The sequence below is a fragment of the Hippopotamus amphibius genome, chromosome 6, assembly GCF_030028045.1.
Source record: "Hippopotamus amphibius kiboko isolate mHipAmp2 chromosome 6, mHipAmp2.hap2, whole genome shotgun sequence".
In the NCBI taxonomy this organism is placed as follows: domain Eukaryota; kingdom Metazoa; phylum Chordata; class Mammalia; order Artiodactyla; family Hippopotamidae; genus Hippopotamus; species Hippopotamus amphibius.
In genome coordinates this window covers 34951253-34971609 of record NC_080191.1, presented here as the reverse complement: position 1 = coordinate 34971609, position 20357 = coordinate 34951253, and the positions used below count along the sequence as shown (strand labels likewise).

Below are 20357 nucleotides of genomic sequence, written 5' to 3'. Positions count from 1 at the left end.
ATTCAAGGTGTAAATGTTAAAGCAGATGAGTAAATTCCAGAGATTAATGTACAACATAGTGCCTATAGTTAACATTGAGGTATTGCTTACTTAAAACTGTGTTAAGAGGGTAGATATCATGTTAAGTGTTGTTTTTTTTTTTAATTTATTTTTTTATTGGCTGTGTTGGGTCTTTGTTGCTGCGCGTGGGCTTTCTCTAGTTGTGGTTAGTGGGGGCTGCTCTTCCTTCCAGTGTGTGGGCTTCTCACTGCGGTGGCTTCTCTTGTTGCGAAGCATGGGCTCTAGGCACATGGACTTCAGTAGTTGTGGCTCACGGGCTCTAGAGCGCAGGCTCAGTTGTTGTGGCGAGGCATGTGGGATCTTCCTGGCCCAGGGCTCAAATCCATGTCCCCTGCATTGGCAGGTGGATTCTTAACCACTGCACCACCAGGGAAGTCCCAGTTAAGTGTTCTTAACACAAAATGGCAACCAAAACAAAGAGTCAAAGGAAACTTTCAGAGATGATGAATATGTTTGTTACCTTGATTGTGGTAATAGTAACATAAGTATATACCTATGTCAAACTCACCAAGTTGTAAATAGTGATTATGTGCAGCTTTTTGTATACCAATTATACCTTAATAATGGTGGAGAGAAGCAAAAAAAAAAAAAAAAAGAAAAAGAAAATACTACTCTGGTTGGATGAAGTACTGCCTTCTATAACTTACTAAAAACAAAATGCAACTGCATGCTCTGTACAATATAGAAAATGAAACCTTATACTCTCGTGATCTTTTTTCAAAGAAAAAATGGTTTATATAAGACAAAAAAGAACACTGTCTTGGTATACATGTAATATTCTGCCCGACTATGTAAAGGTGCTGGCAAATTAAAAACAGTTAAATGTAAGACATTTTCGAAGTTCATCTGATAATTAGATTCCTAGAAAGAGATGACAATCAATAATCATATTAAATGTAAATGGACACACATGCCAATAAAAGGCAGAAATTCTCAGACTATAAAAAGTCTATTGTCCACATAAAATACATTTTAAATATAATAACCCAGGTTGAAAGTAGAAGAATGGAAATATGTATTTGTTGGTTATACAAATATCCACCATTGGGAGTGAGAAGCAGTTAAAAAAGGGAAAGCTTACTTATTTCTAAATTTTAATTTAATCTCAAATTCATTTCTTGTGTTCTGTGCATAGGGAAAATTGTGAGAAAACATCTTTCTTTTATATTTGCTTCTGTTTGTTGTACAGTGCCAACTGGTTTGCTACTTCAGTGCATTAACCTATATATTATTATTTCATACATTATTACATATATTATTATTTCATTCCTACAATCTTGATTTCATGACAGATAGATTCTGATGACTCATGTTAGGCAACCTAGTTGCTCCTCCAGAGACAATTGCAAAATTCATGGATGCCTATGGCCTTTCCACATGTGCTCTAAAGAAAAAGAGAAATCTTTAATGAATTATTCCACTCAGAAAGTTCAAGTAATGATTTTAAGAAGCCAGTCCTTTTATCATGTATATAATTACTAATTGAATACAGAGATATCAAAGAATCTGTGGGTAACAGAGCACAGCCCTAGCACAATGGTGTTTATCCATCATCTGGTAAACAGCACTCACTTTCTAGTTCTTGATCCAGCACTAAATAAATTTTAAGAGTCTAAAAGAAAATTAGCATGCAATTCTTGAAAGATCCAAAATTGTTTATTTATTATTTTTATTAAAAATATTTTTTTTGCATAATGATTTAGTCCTTATTAGGTTATGCTGTCATATAATATATCTTTTCTCTGTTCTGTACTTTAAAGAAAAAATCTTCTGATTCAAAAATTTGTTCTCCTTTAAAGATATTCTATGGAAAACGGAAAGAAAAGCTGCAGTCTGAGAGAAAATATTAGACATTCCTATAGCTGACAAAGTGCTTGTATCTGTTATACATTCCAAAAAGTTACAACTCAACAATAAAACATACAAACATAATTGAAAAATGAGAGAGAAAAAAGATTTGACCAGACATTTTACAAAAGAAGTCACTTAAGTGGTCAATAAATATATGAAAACACACTCTGCGTTTAAAAATCATCATTATTAATAACTAAACCACAATGAATTTCCAAATAGCTAAAGTTAGAAAGACTACTGATACCAAGTTTTAATGTGCTTGTGGAGGAACTGGAACTTTCATACACTACTGATGGGAATTAAGTGAAACATTTTTAGAAAACTATATGACAGATGTTTTTTAAAAATTGTATGTAAATCTTTCGTAAGACTTACCCATTCCATTTTAAGGTACTTACAGAAAAGAAATGAAAACATATATATCCACACAAAGACATGTATAAGAATATTTATAGAGTCTTTATTTACTGTAAACCCAAACTGGAAACAGCCTAATGTTATTTCACAGATGCATGGATAAACACATTGGTGTGTATAGTCACACCATGAAATCTTACTCAGCAATGAAAAGGAATGCATAAGCATGAATGAATGTCAAAAGCATTATGCTGAGCCAAAGAAAGCATACATTAAAGAGTAAATACTATATGATTCTAATTTATATAAAATTCTAGAAAGGCAATATTGATTTATCATCACAGAGCAAATCGTATGTTGTCAGGGGCGGGAGACAGTCACTGAAAAAAAAAACAGTATCAGATAATTTTGGGGGTATCAAATAATTTTAAATTTTTTAAAATATTTTTAAAAGTTTTGTTTTTTTAGGGGAACATGGCAAACCCAGTGTGCTGCTAGTAAAGTATTGTGGCTTCCAGTTTAAGATCAGTCCAAAAGTGTGACTGTAATTTTGTTGAGACTTCAAGATATTATGAAAGTGTCTCATTTTTTTTTTCTCTCAGTAGAAATTACTTCTAAGAATCTTGAGGACTTGCCTTTGACCCTCTCTGTTGTGAGCCTTTGCATCCTCATAATTGACCCAAAATAAAGATCCCGCCTAGAAAATATGTGGGTATCATTTTTGTCTAATGAATTTGATTATAATTTATATATAACAAACCCACAGGTTTTGAAAAGAATTATACCAGCTTGGACTGAAAGGAACAAATTTTTCAAAACAAAAAAAGCAGGACTTCTTAGGTGGCGCAGTGGTTAAGAATCCGCCTGCCAGTGCAGGGGACACAGGTTCAAGCCCTGGTCTGGGAAGATCCCACATGCCATGGAGCAACTAAGCCCGTGCGCCACATCTATTGAGCCCCTGTGCTGCAACTTCTGAAGCCCATGGGCCTAGAGCCTGTGCTCTGCAACAAGAGAAGGCACCGCAGTGAGGAGCCTGAGCACCACAATGAAGAGTAGCCCCTGCTCACCACAACTAGAGAAAGCCTGTGTGCAGCAACTAAGACCCAATGCAGCCAATAAATAAATAAATTTAATAAAAAAACAAAAAAAGCTTTTGAGCCCTCAAACTTCCTCCTGGCAGGAAAGAGACTGAAAGCACTGCTAAGCACCAAACATGAGCCATTTCTTTTTTTTTTTTAATTTATTTTTTTAAGCTCTTTATTGGCATATAATTGCTTTACACTGTTGTGCCAGTTTTTGCTGTACAGCAAAGTGAATCAGCTGTATTTATACATAAATCTCCATATCCCCTCCCTGCTGCTACTCCTTCCCACCTTCCCATCCCAGCCCTCTAAGTCATCACCCATCATCGAGTTGATCTCCCTGTGTTATGCAACAGCTTCCCACTAGCTATCTATTTTACATTTGGTAGTGTATATATGTCAGTGCTACTCTCTCACTTCCTCCGGGCTTCCCCTTCACCCCCCACCCCCGCCCTTGTCCTCAAGTCCATTCTCTACATCTGCATCTTTATTCTTGCCTTGTCAGTGGGTTCATCTGTACCAGTTTTTCAGATAAACATGAACCATTTCTTAAGGAAAGATAGTGACTCAGATGGTAGTGTCAAGAGTCCTGAGCATGAGGCCAGTGGAATGTATTTGGGTCCTAATCAACATATTCCTTGCCTTCTGAGCAAAGTGAACTGGCAACTATGCCCGCCTGGATCTCAGAATTTTTTCAGACCAGTGACTCCTTTGTTGCTCCCATTTTTATTCCCCTTTTTGAATGGCAGTGTCTACTGTGGTTCTCCTGATCCTGTCTCCCCATTGTATGTTGGGTATGTGAGAGTCACAGAGCTTGTTTACTTCATGATCTGCAGATCGAGAAGAGGTACCCCACAAATGTCAACTGCACTGATTTACATCATGTGCTCCTGAATTTAAAGTGTGATCCTGATGTTGAAATGGGATGCAACTTTGAGGGTTTAGGGAGATTTGTAAGTGTTTTTGAAAGCAGGAGGAACTTGCATCATCTTTGGCCAGAAGAGTCATAGTGGTAGCTACTTTCCAAAGATGTCGCCTGTTGTGACTTTATTAAGTAAACGTTTATTAAGTAGAGTCCCAGCGTGTTAGATGGTGAGCTGAGGTTCAACAAAAGACTGCAAGAGAATTAAGAAATTATTTCTCTGAGAAATTTATTACTCACGGGTCCTGGATAAAGTACACGGCAAGCCTGGGGAGACCATATAGCCGGGTCAAGGCAGGATGCAGCAGAGAGAGCTGGTAGGAACTGGGGCACATGCCTTTATTGGGGTCCCAGTGGGGTGCTTTGGGGTTTCTGATCTAAGCCTGGTTTGGTCAATTCAAACCAAAAAAGTGAAGTTTTGGTAAGCTCCATGGGGGTCTTATCTATGGGGTGCATAAGGGAAAGACCCTGGGAAGCAAAGGAGACTTTATCACAGGGGCCTTTGGGGAAGTCATATCAGGAACTTACATTTACTTGTGACTCTGTAGGCTGTCATCTAGGACATGTGCTTACATGAAGGGCTGATGTTAGTTTAAGCCCCTCACAGGCTGCTTGGCCAAACAAAATGGATGCCAAGACAGCAGTACCATGGAGTCATTTAACTAAACTCTTGACAGCCCCCAATGAACCACACCTTCTGGTCTTCAAATCTCTCTGTAGTCCTCTATCACACCGGATCTGCACTAGCTGTGTGATTTGCTTTAACCAATGAAATGTAGTACAAGTGACACTGAGCCAGTTCCTGGTCTAAGCCTGAATAAGTCTTGGTAGGTTCTGCTTTGCTTTTTAGGAAAGCCCTTGAGCAGCCACGTACAAAAATTGATTCTCTTGTTGAAGAGCCCATTGGGATGCCCAATCATGAGGGCATCCCAACAGAGTCCAGCATTCTCCACCAAATTGCCAGACACATAGTGCACCATCTTGGATGCTGTAGACCCAGATGCCATCACACAGCGCTGAGCTTAGTTGATTCACAAAATAGTGAGGATAATAAAATCGTGTTGTTTTAAACCACTACATTTTGGGGTGATTCGTTGTGCAGTGATAGATAACTGAGACACTCATACAAGCCACTAAAGATAAGATTTTATAGAATAAAAATGAATAAATTGGCTAATTATGATTTTCTCACTTTGAACCTGAGTTAAGATTAACTCTTTTTCTCTGGTATATAATTACATAACCACCAATACTAAAGTCTTGTACAGTTGTTGCTGTATTAATTATTATGCTTTCGGTTGTTTAGCTTCTTTCTTAAGGTTGCTTTTTACAAAATTAAATGAAAGTTTAAGCCATTTACATATCTTGGCAGTGAAGAAGATACTAGATGTCACATATGTGATGAAAATATTCATAATCTTCCCGTTGTCATTAAAAAGATCTTTTAAAATCCTTTAGTGGAAGTTGAGATTTGTATCTGCTAATCAGTCATAGGAAAGTGATAGTTTTTTTTTTAATACATAAAGTATTTTAAAGAGATCTCTAAGTATTTTTAATAGTGTTTTTATTTTAATGATGGAAAGTGGGACAAAGAGGCTCAAATGTTCTAAAAATGTAAATTATTCTTTTGGAAGTTTCTAGCTTAGAACTTGGCATACTAGTCATGCTGAAATATATTAGAAGTTTGTGTAATGATCAGAAACTGTGATTCTTTAATAAGTTGGTACTCCAAAAACATTCTGATAGGTCTCAATGCTTCCACATTAGCTTGATTATAGGAGACCATTACAAAAAGCTACATTCTTTACCTTACTCCCCAAGGAACTGCATTTCAGGCCAAAGTTTTATTCTCTTATCAGCAAAATTTTGGGATTCCCTCTAGCTTCTTAATTATTTTTCATCCTCACAATCATGCAAAAAGTAACTTTGAGGCTTTTGGCATTTAGTTTGAATCAGCATATCTTTATACACACACAGACGTTGAACTCTGGAATTTATCCAGTACTATCAACTTGATTTAGCATAACTTCATTTTTATACTAAGTAGCTCATGACTGGCTGAGCCAAGAGAAGTCTAATAAACAAAGTTTACTTTTTATAGAATAAGAATTCCTTGGAGACTGAGTATTCTCCAACCTCTCCTCTTAAGTGAGCTATCTAAATGAAAAGATTGGACTCCTAAATTATTCACTAGAACTTTTTACATTTTTTAGACTTCTCTGAGAGTGTAAACATCATAATGACCTTAGACTTAAAAGTTATTGCTGTTGTTTCCAGGAAAAAGCCATAGGAATTAGAATCTGTTGGCAAGTATCCTTACTAAAGAGAAGAATGGAATGACAGAAACATAAAAATAGTTGGGTGATTCTGGCTACACTGAAACAAACTATCACATTCAAGTTTTCTCCAGAAGATAAGCTCTAGAGCTTAATCTTTAGGCAATTAAATTTTAAAGAAACATTTTTTTAATTCAGATATAAGGACTCTTCTTTAAAAATCCCTAATGAACAGGTTAACACTCTCTCTGAAAAGTGGGCAAATGATATGAATAGAAAATTTACAGAAATACAAATGACAAAAAAAAGTGACTTCTTAATCTCACTAAAAATCATAAATATGCAAATTTAAAAATAAGATATTTTAATTCACTAAGGGCAAAAATGGGGAAAAAAAGAAAGATAATACGTTAATCAAAAAGTGTGAGGAAACAGTTTCTCTTATACCCTGTATGAATACTTTTTAACCTGGCAATTCCATACTCATCACTACCTGGCTTAGAAAATCCTTCCATATGTGCATTTATAAGCATAACCATTGTTGCATTGTTTCAAATAATGAACATATGGAGGCAATATAGATATCTATTAATAGGAGATGATTGTATAATCTAAGAATATTCATAATGCATTTTATTTTATTTATTTTTTAATTTTTTACTTTTTTAATGTTTAATTTTCTTATTGAAATATAGTTGCTTTACAATGTTGTGTTAATTTCAGGTGTACAACAAAATGATTCAGTTATACATACATATATATCTATTTTTACAAATTCTTTTCCCTTACAGATTACTACAAAATATTGAGTATAGTTCCCTGTGCTGTAACTTCCTTGTTGGTAATCCATTTTATATATACTAGTGTGTATATGTTAACCCCGAACTCCTAATTTATCCTTCCCCTCCCCTTTCCGTTTTGCTAACCATAAGTTGGTTTTCTATGTCTGTGGGTCTATTTCTGTTTTGTATATAAATTCATTTGTATCAGTTTTTTTAGGTTCCACATACAAGCAATATATGATATTTGTCTTTCTCTGTCTGGCTTACTTCACTTAGTATGATAATCTCTAGGTGCACCCATGTTGCTGAAAATTGCATTTTAAATGAATGAGACAGATGTAGATGTGTTGTAAAATAAAAGTATTCAACATATATTATTAAGGTGAAGAAAGCAAATTGTAAAAAAAATACACAGTATTTTTCCATTTATTAAAAAATCACAAAGCTACAAAGTTCCATATAATCATATATGTATCCTGATACATATATGTGATGTGATACATGCATGCTGTGCTGAGTACACTGACCCTGGGGAAAGAGGAGGGAAAAATAATGAAGTAAGGGCTATGCATATATTAATTCTGTAATTATGCCGAACTAAAAAAGAATGGGAAAAATTTAAGGTGCCACTTGAAAGAATCCCTTCTTTGATTTTAAATAACCAAATGCTTTCATAGTTCCAACTTCCAAAGTGAGGTTAGTGATTGCTATGGAATATAAAGGTAATTTTTAAGGTCCATTATCTAATGGGATATAAATAAAATCTTTGTAATCCAGAACAATAAGCATGATTGACAGTAGACAGCAAAGCCTGAGTGTACGGACTTAGTGACACTGAACATGTTGCTTTACCTCTGTCCCTCTCTTTCCTCAGTTGTAAACTGGATCTAGTAAGTTCCTGGGGAAGATCAAAGAAGATATTGTAGAAAAAATTTCATATGCTGCCAAGCACATAAGTCCTCAGAAGTTGATACCTATTTTAGTTTATTCATGATAAATAAAACAAACTTAGAAATTTAAAACATCTTTAATCACTGATTAGAACAAAGTGAAGAAAGCCAGGGAGCACTAACTCAAATGATTAACCTAATTTAACGGAATCCTTAAAAATGTTAGTTTTATTCCAGTCTATTTCTTTCCTCATTAAACTTTTCATTTGAAGTGTAACTTTAGCAAATCAAATAATTCTTCTAAATATAAGTAATGTTTCCATGTCCCTATAGAGCCATAAGTTGACCAGAATTCAGAATGCCATCTAGTAAAGGAAGGTCTGCAAAGTGAATTAGAAGTGAATGTTATCTCATGATATGTTTGAAACACTGTAATATTTGCATTTTAGATTGAGCTCAACTTTGTATTGTTTAAGGTTAAAAGATTTTTCAGGGTTAGCCTTATGATAAGCAGGAAAGACTGATTCTGTACCACAGGAGCTAAGACCAAGACTGCCAAAACTATTAGAACCTGTTAGCAGAGAGCAAAGTCAATAAGATGAACACAAAGTGGTACTCCTACATGCAACATTGAGCTTTAGCCAAGTAACTTTATAGAAATGATGAATAACTTGGGAACTTTTGTTTAGAGACATGATAATATTATTAGAACTGTTAAATTTCTGATCTGAATAATTGTCTGATACATAAATAATTCAGCTGATAATTGTGTAATTTTAATATTCTGAATTTTTAAAATGTGATTCATACTGTTTGAGGATCTCTTTCACATTTGCCTTTATTCTTTCAAAAAAAGAAAGTCCCCTTGTCTTTCTTCTTTTTGGAGGAAGAGGCATACATATTTTAAAAGGAAGTGGTGATTAGCATCCCTGTTCTCTTGTCTTCATTGTGAAGTATGGTTTCTTTTTAGGGAAGCCAAGTCTGCCTTCAGACTACAAAACTGATGATAAGCAAAAATATTCACACTTTGAAGTCAGAAGGAACAGCTTGCCGGGTGGACAGAGGCAAGTGGAGGGAAATATGCCCGGAGTTGTTAATGAATCCAGATACACAGCGTGGCATTTAAGTTAGTTAGAAGGGATGGAAGATAAATCCCTGGAATACAAATAATGTTAGTTAACATTTATTTTGCTCAGAAAGTACACTTCATTAATTAAATGAAAGGGGCATCATATTCCTCTACCAATTTATAATCTGTATGAATGGAAAAATCATTAAGTAGCTAAGCTCAGAACTAAAAGACAGTTGTGTTTGTGCGCATGTGCTCAGAGAAGGAGATTGTAAGAAGAGAAAGGACGATGTATTTATGGACATTTGGGGGTTCTGTCATAAACCATTAATAAATAGCTCACTAGCTATTGGACATGTTGAATAAATTTTACATTTTTATTTACCTGAGGAAGGGATTTCTCTTATTTCTGGAAGCAGAAGAGAGGCTATGTATCTAATAACTACTATTTTTACCAATAGTATTGATATAAATTAAACATTTTTTAAGACAAAGATTTCTAAATACTGCTAAATACTGTTACATTCAATAAAAGTATTCGTTACTGTATCAAAGAAACAAAAGCTACAGGGAATCCCTGAAATTCACTTTGGGGATTCCTGGTAGGTGTCCCAAAGATGGACACTCTTCAGAAGAGCTAAGACTGCGATGTGATGCACCCACTGGACGATGATTCAGAGTTTGTTAGAATTCTCATGTTAAGGTGCCGTGGACAGAGAAAATCAAACGGTGATTCCAGATATGTCCCGCACATTGAAAGTCATGAGGGCAAATGCTCTGAATTTTGCGGGCTAAATTTTGATCCATTTACTTCTACATTAGCAACTCAATAAAGCCTTGCTCTAGATTGTATATCAATAAGGATTTATTTAAGGGCAATTACAGTTTTTTTTAAGGAATATTGTCATGGTCAGTCAGCATTCAAATATACTCAATATAATTTTGATTAAATTGCTTGTGTAATTCCTTTATTTAGCATTACAAAAGTCTCTTGATTATTTTGCTAATGATCTTTAGGCACAATAGTATGTAATAATTTGCAGTTTACCACAACAGAACTTGAATCTCTCATGCTCTGAAGCTAGTGTGCTGGATGGAGTAAGCCTCACCATCCATCTCAGTCTGGCTTTTATTGTTCTCTTTTCATCATCTTCTACACAGCTACACTCGTTCCATGATGAAACTTTTGTTGCTTTGTGAAATATTTCCCAGAAAATAGCCAACTGATAATGTTGGTGAGTAGTAAAGAAACCTAAGAAAGTTGCGATTCTTATCTCTCAAATAGCTTTTTACATGGTTTTCACCTTGTATTTGTAGGACCGTTAAGAGTCTGAAGAAACCACTTATCTTTGTTTTTTCATTCTGTATTACTGAATTTTTGAAGAAGAAATTATATACTATAATAGTCTTCTTGACTTTGAAAATTCTTAACTTTGAAAATCCCTTGATAATGCTAGGGTCTCCTGTAGCAGGATTAGATTTATGGGACACTTGTAGTTTACATGAAGCTTTAAAATTCAAAGTTAATGAGGTTCCCCCCATGATGGCCCATACAAATGGAGATGTCAGAACAAAATGAAGCATAAACTCCTGCTGAAGTTGGGGGGGCCTAATTTTATTATAATGTGGAAGGAAAGAGAGAGAGCAAAACAAACAATAACATTTATATTCATCTCTTCAGGAAAAGCAGAGTTGGAACGACTGATTTTAAGTAAGAAGTAAGAAAATATTGATGTTCAGAAATCAAATGAGAGAATGTGCAGACAGTACACAAGCTGTGTTACTGAGTCACGATGTGATTACCAATGATCTCCATCGCTTAGAGTAAAGCCACCTTGTAGTGACTGTCCTGAATCCTTACCGGGGCATTATTTTAGACAATAAAGCCTTAAGTAGTCAAGGTGAAGACAAGGGAAGGTGTTAATGAACTAGAGTCCCATTCAGTCCCTCTTTGAGGGTATGATATCTCTGTACACATAATGAGCAGTTTATTTTATACTTTAATCTGTTGATCACAGTATTCTCCTGCACACATACATTTCATAACCACTTTTACTTTTTAATGTTTTAACATTTATTTAATATTAATTCTATCTCAAAATGAAAGGGAAGCTACTGGAGTAAAAAAAGCCCCAAGTTTGTAGACTTCAGCCACATGAAGGAGAAAGACAAGCTAATTTTTGGCAAATGACAGATATGCCAAGTGGAAAAATATACAGCAAGCGACTTTGGTTCTGAGTGGTTTTGTGAGTATTGAATGATGTAAAGCATACGTAATCCCAGGTACCTTGTAAGCACTCAGTGTTACCAGTCAACCTTTATCAGGCAATCTTAGGATACATATTATGTTGCACCCTTTTCTGTGTCTTTCTAAACTGATGATCGATACCTTAATGCCCTCATTTATCTTTCTTAATTAAATCTAATTAAGCCAGCTTTCAGGAATGTGTAAGATTTGTCTATAATGTTCTCTCTAAGAATTATCTGTCCAATAGTGATATAATGTGAACCACAAATATGAGCCATATATGCAATTTTAAATTTTCTAGTAACCATATCAAAAAAAGAACAAGAATAAAAAAGTGAAATTAATTTGATTTATATATTTTAACCCAGTATTTACAGAACATTAATTTCATTGAGTTATATGTAATCATATAAAATTATTAATGAGATCATTTACATTTTTAAGTTAAAAAAATCTAGCATGTATATTACATTTACACACATCTCAGTTCACACTGCTCATATTTTAAGCATTCAATAGCTGCATGAGACTGATAGTTACATACTGGTTGATGCAGATATATATATATAAGGACAGAATAAACTAGGCTAAGGGAAGTCATCTCTAATTATGTATTTTCAATGATTTGAAAGTGAATGAAGTAGTTTTTTTTCATGGGTCATGACGGGTAGGGAGAGCAGCGAAGCTAGGACCAAAGACCTTTGTTTGCTTTTATTTTTAAATCACTTCAAATGATAACCTAAACTTTATTATGCAAAAGCCTAGTGTTGATTGCTCAGAAACACCTGCCTCACACAACCATCAGTTCTTTTGGGTATTCAAAATTAGGTTTTGTTTGAAATCATATTAATTAGTGAATCTAGTCACAGTCACAACACGAATCTTGATTTTGATGATCCAATGAGACAATGTATATGAAAGCATTCTGTAAACTATAAAGCACTATATAATGCATAGTAAGGATCAGGAGTATTTTAATCACCTGGAGAGTTGACTGGTGAGTGTACTTTAAATAATAATGCTCCTCCTTTTCTTTCTAAATGGGCTTTCTCTTTACAAATTATTCATGGAAATCAGGAACTCTTAAGGACCAAATTCACAAGTAAAAGAACAAACCCAGGTTGGGACTGATTACAGAGGGGCACTAGAAAGCATTCCCTTTGCCTGTCCCCCAACTCAGGTATTTCCAACTTATGCAGGACCCTATGATTGTCTAATCATTAGAAGTTACCTATACCCTTTCTTTGGTGCAATAAAGAGCCTATTAGGTTTTTCTTTGATATTCTGTGATTTTAGTAAGTTTGGTGGACAACACTGAATGTCCTAGTTCTGTTTATTTAGCCTAGAAATGGTTATAGATAGAAATAACAGCAAGAAGAGATAATGTAGAGAAGATGATAAAAATGATATACTTGAACAAGGTCAAAGGTCAATGCCAAATATAATTTTCAGTGATTGATGAATATTGAAATCTGTTTACATAGGGTAAAGAAAAATAATGTAGGGGTGGGGGGCAGCTACTTTAATTAATTAGAGTGGTCAGGGAATGAAGTGAGCACTCATGCCTATTTCTGGAAGAAGAACAGAGGCCAATGGATCAGACAATGGAAAGAAAGAGGGAACAGACAATGCAAAGGCCTTGAGATGATTAAGTTCTTGTTATGGCTGGAGAAAATACAAGAGGTAGAATACTAGGTTTAAAGTTTAGCAGAGAGCCAGATCATGTAGGCCATGACAACAACTTTAGATTTCTATTCTGAATAAGATAGGATATTAGTAGTGGGTTTTGAATAGGGAAGTAACATGATCTGATTTACATTTTGAAATGATCTTTTAGCTGCTGTATGAAGAGGAGATTGTAAAGGGTAAAGACACAATAAAAAATATCATGCAAAAACTCTTCTAAATAGTCATAAGAAGAGGTAATGGTGGCTTGAAGCAGGGATGTAGAATGAATGTGTTGAGACGTGGTTAGATGCTGGATATATTTGAAGGTAGAGCCATCATAATTCATTGATGGATATGTATGAGACAGAGTCAAGGATGACTCCAAGGTTGTTATTTTGAGCAGTTGGAAGAAAGAACTTGCCATTTACTGAGATAGAGAAGGTTGGTAAGGAAACATGGTTGAGAGGAGGGGAGCAATTAAGTTTCAGATATAAGTTTAAAAATGCCTTGGACATATAACTATACCCATTGGAGGATAGTTGAATATATATCATGTATTTAAGTCCAGTGATTATGGAAGAGATTACAGTTGGAGATGTAATTTTGAGTGTCTTCAGGCTATATATGTGTGACTGATAAATGAGCAAATCTCAAAATTTACTTAGAAATATTATTCATTGATTAATTTGATTAATATTTATGAGAGCACTGTGCTATGTTCTGTTTAATAATGATAAATAGAAATTTCTTCCTTTATTTAAGTATTAATTACCCTATATCAATTTATGCTTATATATTAAACTCCTTTTTTTAACCAAGTAAAATAAACACTCTTCCTAATTCTGAAAATATAACCATTTTCTGTAACACATAGTCATTTTAAAAGAGAATATCCAATATGACTTGTCTTTTAGCATATCTTTTTCAAGACTCCTTGAATCTCTAGCATTGAGTTCTTTTGTTAAAGTATAAGTCCTTAAATTGTGCATAGACTTGCACCAACTATCTAAGTATCTGCTTAAAAATATAAAAGTTATATTAAAAAGTTTTATAAACTTTTATTATAATTCTGATCATGGTACCCAATAAAGAGCCAGTTTCATTCTTCAGGAAATGATCCAGTAATACTTTCTTTTAAGAATGATTACCTAAATACTCTATAGTCCATTCATTCTTCAGTATACTCTAAACTTTTTCTTTGTATCAGGTCACACAATTATTCATATACTTGCCTTCTTGTAAGATATATTCTGCTTTATTGAGCTTTTTCTACACATTAAGTGACTTTTTGTGTTGCAGCTGTAGAAGACTCAACATTCATGTTATTTTTTTTAATTCAATAAATATCTGTTGAAATCCTGCTAGGCATTGAGTTCTTTATTGATTGTAGTGATATATGTTTAAAATATATATTTATTTCAAGGTAATTGTTAAGGAATTAGTTTTTTCATTATCATGTAGACTTTTCATAAATTGTACCAATAAAAGCTATATTTCTCTAAGAAATTGATTTTTTTATCTCAAGATTAATATGTGTTAGAATTGATAATGTAGCTCTCATTTAGTATGCTAGGAATTTCAGAATCTTTTTTACAATCCAACTCTCTCAACTGTAAAGGACCTATGATTTGATATTTGTATACTCTTTTTTTTGACTCTAATTTTGTTGTATTCTCAATTCTTAATTTTTTTGTATTCTGTTGGTTTTATATATAATTATTATCAATTCAGATCTCTTTCGTAATGAGGCTAAGTATATACATATATATACACACATGCATAGGTACATATTTGTGGATATGTCTATATCTACATCTATATCTACATATTTGTGGATATATCTGTATCTACATCTATATGTATCTATGGAGAGTAAGTTGATTATTGTCAAATACTTGCTACTCTTCTCCAGCTGATTATTCTTTACCAGGTTATTCCTGAAGGAAGATAATATTCTCAGTACCATTGACATCAGACTGGTCCACGTGTCTTGACTTGGCTGATGAAATGTGACACAAGTGACATATGCCACTTCCAAGCAAAAGCTCTTAGTGCCTGTACTTGGTTCCACCATTGTTCTCTTCCCTCTGCCAAGAAATTAGTAAGTCCTAGGTAGTAGCTACTCCTTCAGCTTGGTCTTAGAGCTTAGCTACAGCTGAAGCATGAAAAGCATATAACAGGAATAACAAATAAACCTATATCATAACCCACTAAGAGATGGTGATTGTTGATACCACAACTAACTACTTTAAGCCAATACAATTTATTCACATATATATGTACATACATACATGCATGTATGTGTGTATGTCTTATCTATTATCTATCATCTATCTATGTGATAAATGAATTGATTTCTCTTTACATATAAAGTACCTAAACATATTAGTGCCTTTGGAGGTTATTACATTTTAAGTACATTTTTGTCTATTCAAGAATATAAATTTATATATTTTTCTAAGATTTAGTTACATCATCAGTAACTCCAATTATAGTTGCAGAAACAAGTAATATATTACGCTATACATCGTAGTTAACATGGTCACTAGCCATATGGAGCTATTTAAATTTAAATTAACTAAATTTAAAAATAGAGTTTCTTAGCTCAACTAGTCACATTTCAAGTGCTCAGATAGCCACATGTGGCCAGTGACTAGTGTAATGGATAGCACAGATATAGAACATTTCCGTCATCCCAGAAAGTTCTGTTGGAAGGCTTTATTACAGAATAAAAGGATGTTCTTTTGACTTGCAGTAGAGATATTTTTGATTTCCTACTTTTCTTTCCAAATAAAGTGGTGACCATTTTTTGATGATGGCACTATTTTATTATCATTTTTGCTGCAAAAAATCACAAATTGGTGGAAACATTTTAATGAGGAAATGTCTGAATTGAAAAGTCATTATATGTTGTCCACTTAATAGAAGAAAAACACGATAAATTGTTATGGTATTTTCTATTAGGATATAAATAAATAATTGGACTACAGAGCAGGCACATTTCGGAGTTCAAAGTGACATTACCACTCTCTCATAAGAGCTAAATAGTGAGCCACTCTGATGAAACTCACTTTTAGAATTAATTTGACGAGCATATTAAAATACTACAAAATACACTATCACTCTAGACTTCATTTTTTCAGCTAACGTAGCTGTCATTTTAGTAAATAGTTAATAATTAGTGAAAAATACTGGATGATGCAGTTGAATGATAGTAAAGGAGTCAGAAGAAAAAGCCAAAAGCTTCATTTAAAAGTGCCAGAATGCTTTCTGAAATGTTTTGTACACTCATCAGTTTCATCTTACTATTTTTATTATCATCTTGTCAAAAGTAGCCATCAGAGGTAATGGGTATTCAGCCATGTTGAATAAAATTGAATTTGGTCATGGAAATATTCTGTTAGAAAATGTCACACAATAGTTTCCATCTTTTGTGCTTCTACAAAGGTGAAATTGATTAGTAATAACCTTAGGTATAGTAAAGTGTGTCCAAGATTTCATAGATGCATTTGTGGCATTGATCTACAAGTTAATGAGATTTTTGTGTGCTACCTTTTTAACCTGACAGCCACTCTGTACAGTTGTTATGAAGTCATGCAAATGAGTACCTGCTTGCATATTGGTAGTTTTATATGTAGAATTTTAGGAGATACATTGAACAGGGTTGAAATGAAATTCCTAAAGTTTTTAAAGATAATGATGATAAAATCTTTCATTTTTTGAAAAAGAAAGGTTATTTCATGATATACCTTAGTTACATACCATGAATCCTTTTCTGTACTTGAATGAGTTAGTGTTGACTATTGATTGCTAAAGCATGACATGTAGGATGAGAATGTGGCTGATTTTCTGCCACCAGATTGTGGAGGATGTTTGTACGTTACACAATTAAAAGTTATAGCAAGGGTGGGACATGCCACCAAATGCAGGAGCTGGTGGTCAACGAGTGTTATCATCTGAACCAGAGAATGGGGAAAGAATGTGTACAGGTGAGAAGTGCAGGATGCACAAGGCTACTTAATGTCTTCTACTTTCATATCAACTGATGCATGCGAAAGGTGCGGTTTCCTCATCTGTAAGATGGAGATGAGCCCTATACCTGTGTTTTTGTGTGGATGGAGATGACGTGAGTGTATACAGCACACAGAATTGCTCGACGTGCACTGCCTTCCGCTGTTAGGAGCTCAGGTTCATCAGTTTGGGTCCAGAGGGATGATGACATGAAACGGAACCACAGCTGACCATAATGGACATTAAGAAACTCCCTGCACTCCTATAATGAGCCTAGCACAGTGGTGAACCGCTTTCCCTGTTGTCCGTGTCCGAGTGAATCTTCCCAACAGCCCTAGGGATTTCTTTATAGGGTTTAGCTGTTTGCTAAAGTCATGTTTTAGCTTGGGTGAAGATTATTGCCTTTGGACAGTCCTTTTAAATTGGAGTATAAAAGTCTTCATATTACATTTTAAGGGTTCTGAAATCAGAGGTCTTGAGATTAATAATGGCAGGAAAATCATTGCTTTTTAAAGTAATTCTCCTTGGAGATGGTGGAGTTGGGAAGAGTTCTCTAATGAACAGATATGTGACTAATAAGTTCGATACCCAGCTCTTCCATACAATAGGTGTGGAGTTTTTAAATAAAGATTTGGAGGTGGATGGACATTTTGTTACCATGCAGATTTGGGACACGGCCTGTCAAGAGCGATTCAGAAGCCTGAGGACGCCATTTTACAGAGGTTCTGACTGTTGCCTGCTTACTTTTAGCGTCGATGATTCTCAGAGCTTCCAGAACTTGAGTAACTGGAAGAACGAATTCATATATTATGCAGATGTGAAAGAGCCTGAAAGCTTTCCTTTTGTGATTTTGGGTAACAAGGTCAACATCAGCGAGCGGCAGGTGTCTGTAGAAGAAGCTCAAGCCTGGTGCAGGGACAACGGTGACTATCCTTACTTTGAAACAAGTGTGAAAGATGCCATGAATGTTGCAGCAGCCTTTGAGGAAGCAGTTCGAAGAGTGCTTGCTACCGAGGATAGGTCAGATCACTTGATTCAGACAGACACGGTCAGTCTGCACCGAAAGCCCAAGCCCAGCTCATCTTGCTGTTGAATTTAGAGAGGTTGCTTGTGCGATCTAACCAGCTCACACACACGCACAGATAAGCACAGGGTGGAGACGAGAATTAGCGTTTGCAGCAATGGATCATGTACTCATAAAATTAAACTAACCATATTGCTGCCTTGTTAGTGGGTGGGAGAAGGGACACATCCACTCACAGGAGAATCTATTTACTCAATAATGGCACCTTACATTTATAAATTGTAACGGTTGTCTAATAATGTTTAATTTAAATATGTATGTTACAGAGCTAATAAATGAGATGACCAACACTTAATAATTAAAATAAAACACTTGAGTATTCTAGAAGTTACTGTTTTTTCCCTGGGAAAATGGAGAACTGCTTTTTCTATGTGCATATTTTTATGTAATTAGCATATTCTGTTTCTGGTTCAGGGAAAACATGTCCTAAAGCAATAATGTTAGATATTAAAGGTTAAAATCCAAAAAAAAAAAAAAAGTTATAGCAAGTTGATACCAAAGTAATAAAAAAAACTTAAAAAAATGATATCTTGATATGCCAGATGGTTTCTTCCAGCATTTTGCAGGGTGATGAAAAAAAATGTTTATTTTGGATCAAAACATGACATGTTAAGCATTTCATTGGAAACCTCACAATTCTTGTTCATTGACATCTCCATAGCTGTCTCAGTATAAATCCAAAACTTGCTTAGACTGGGGAGCCGAACTAACTAGTCTCTTAGAATAACATTTAATTTGAAAAGAATTTAGGTCTTTTTCATTTAGGGAGTCAATGCCTCTCATGTGCTATAATCTTGAATTGTGTTGCCTGTGTCTAATTGGTGATGATGATATGACTGTCAGATACAGTTTGGCAGCATTATGTGTTCCTGGAAGAACTGTGTTCTGTAGATGCTGGCAGTTTTAGAAGAAAGAAGCCTCACATACTAGCAGACCAAGACTTTTCTTTAAATAATCTATTATGAAAATAACAAGCTGTCATATAGTTTTTTTAAGAAGGTCTTTTGAAAAGAATGAACGTGATGAAGTTTTAAGATAACTCTTAACCTGATTTCTTGGGAAATTTTTCCAATTAGGTGCAATATTTTCTATTTTTTTGGCACTTTTTAAAAATTAATTAATTGATTGATTGATTTTATTGGCTGTGTTGGGTCTTTTTTGCTGCAGGCAGGCTTTCTTTAGTTGCAGTGAGTGGGGTCTACTCTTCGTTGTGGTGCACAGGCTCCTCATTGCCATGGCTTCTCTTGTTGAGGAGCATGGGCTCTAGGCATGTGGGCTTCAGTAGTTGCAGCACATGGGCTCAATAGTTGTGGCTCACGGGCTCTAAAGCACAGGCTCAATAGTTGTGGCTCACGGGCTTAGTTGCTCTGCGGCATGTGGGATCTTCCTGGAGCAGGGATCGAACCCATGTCCCCTGCATTGGCAGGTGGATTCTCAACCACTGCACCACCTAGGGAGCCCGGTACAATATTTTCTAAAAGCATAGTCCTACATACATATTTCATTATGAACATTATGAACATTATTTCATTATGAACATATTTCATATGAAAATTCCCCAAATTATCCGTAGGTAATTTATAAACAATTCACTAATTTGAACAGTTGCCACAATTCACCATTCTTCCCTCATTTGTTTTTGTTGTCTCCGAGGCTGTCTTTCCCAAATCCTTAAAGCAGCATTCTGAATGCCCAGAATGCATTGCTGTCTTCCTTCTTCCTCTTATAACCCTGTTTTTAAAACTTCTGTCCCAAGCTTCACAGTTATTTTATGATTCATTTAAAGCAATTTTCCTATCAGCCATTATTGGTCTAAAGATGGGCACATTATCCAAGGATGCCCAATGAGACCAAAGAGAGGAAATTATATTCCTTAGTTGAGGGCAAGGTGTTTCTTACAGTGAATGTGAGCAAAGAAGCATTTTGTGGAGTTGCTGCTAGTAGTCATCTTGTGACCATTACCAGAGTTGCCCAGTGGACAGAATTGACATGCTAAGAATGGCAGAGTGGAGAGAAGCAAGAATCTGGGTCCATAACAGCATCATTTGGCCACA

General features: G+C 34.9%; 2 protein-coding genes across 2 annotated transcripts in view; both read left to right on the top strand.

Moving 5' to 3' along the window:
• The window catches only part of THEMIS (thymocyte selection associated), a 164309-nt gene that overhangs the window by 105641 nt on the left and 38311 nt on the right, over positions 1-20357 (top strand). The gene's annotated exons all lie outside the window — the stretch shown is intronic.
• Positions 17565-18768, top strand: LOC130856107 (ras-related protein Rab-9A-like). The gene has a single exon (XM_057740309.1). The coding sequence runs from the start codon at positions 17707-17709 to the stop codon at positions 18310-18312; it is 606 nt and encodes a 201-aa protein (XP_057596292.1). The 5' UTR covers positions 17565-17706; the 3' UTR covers positions 18313-18768.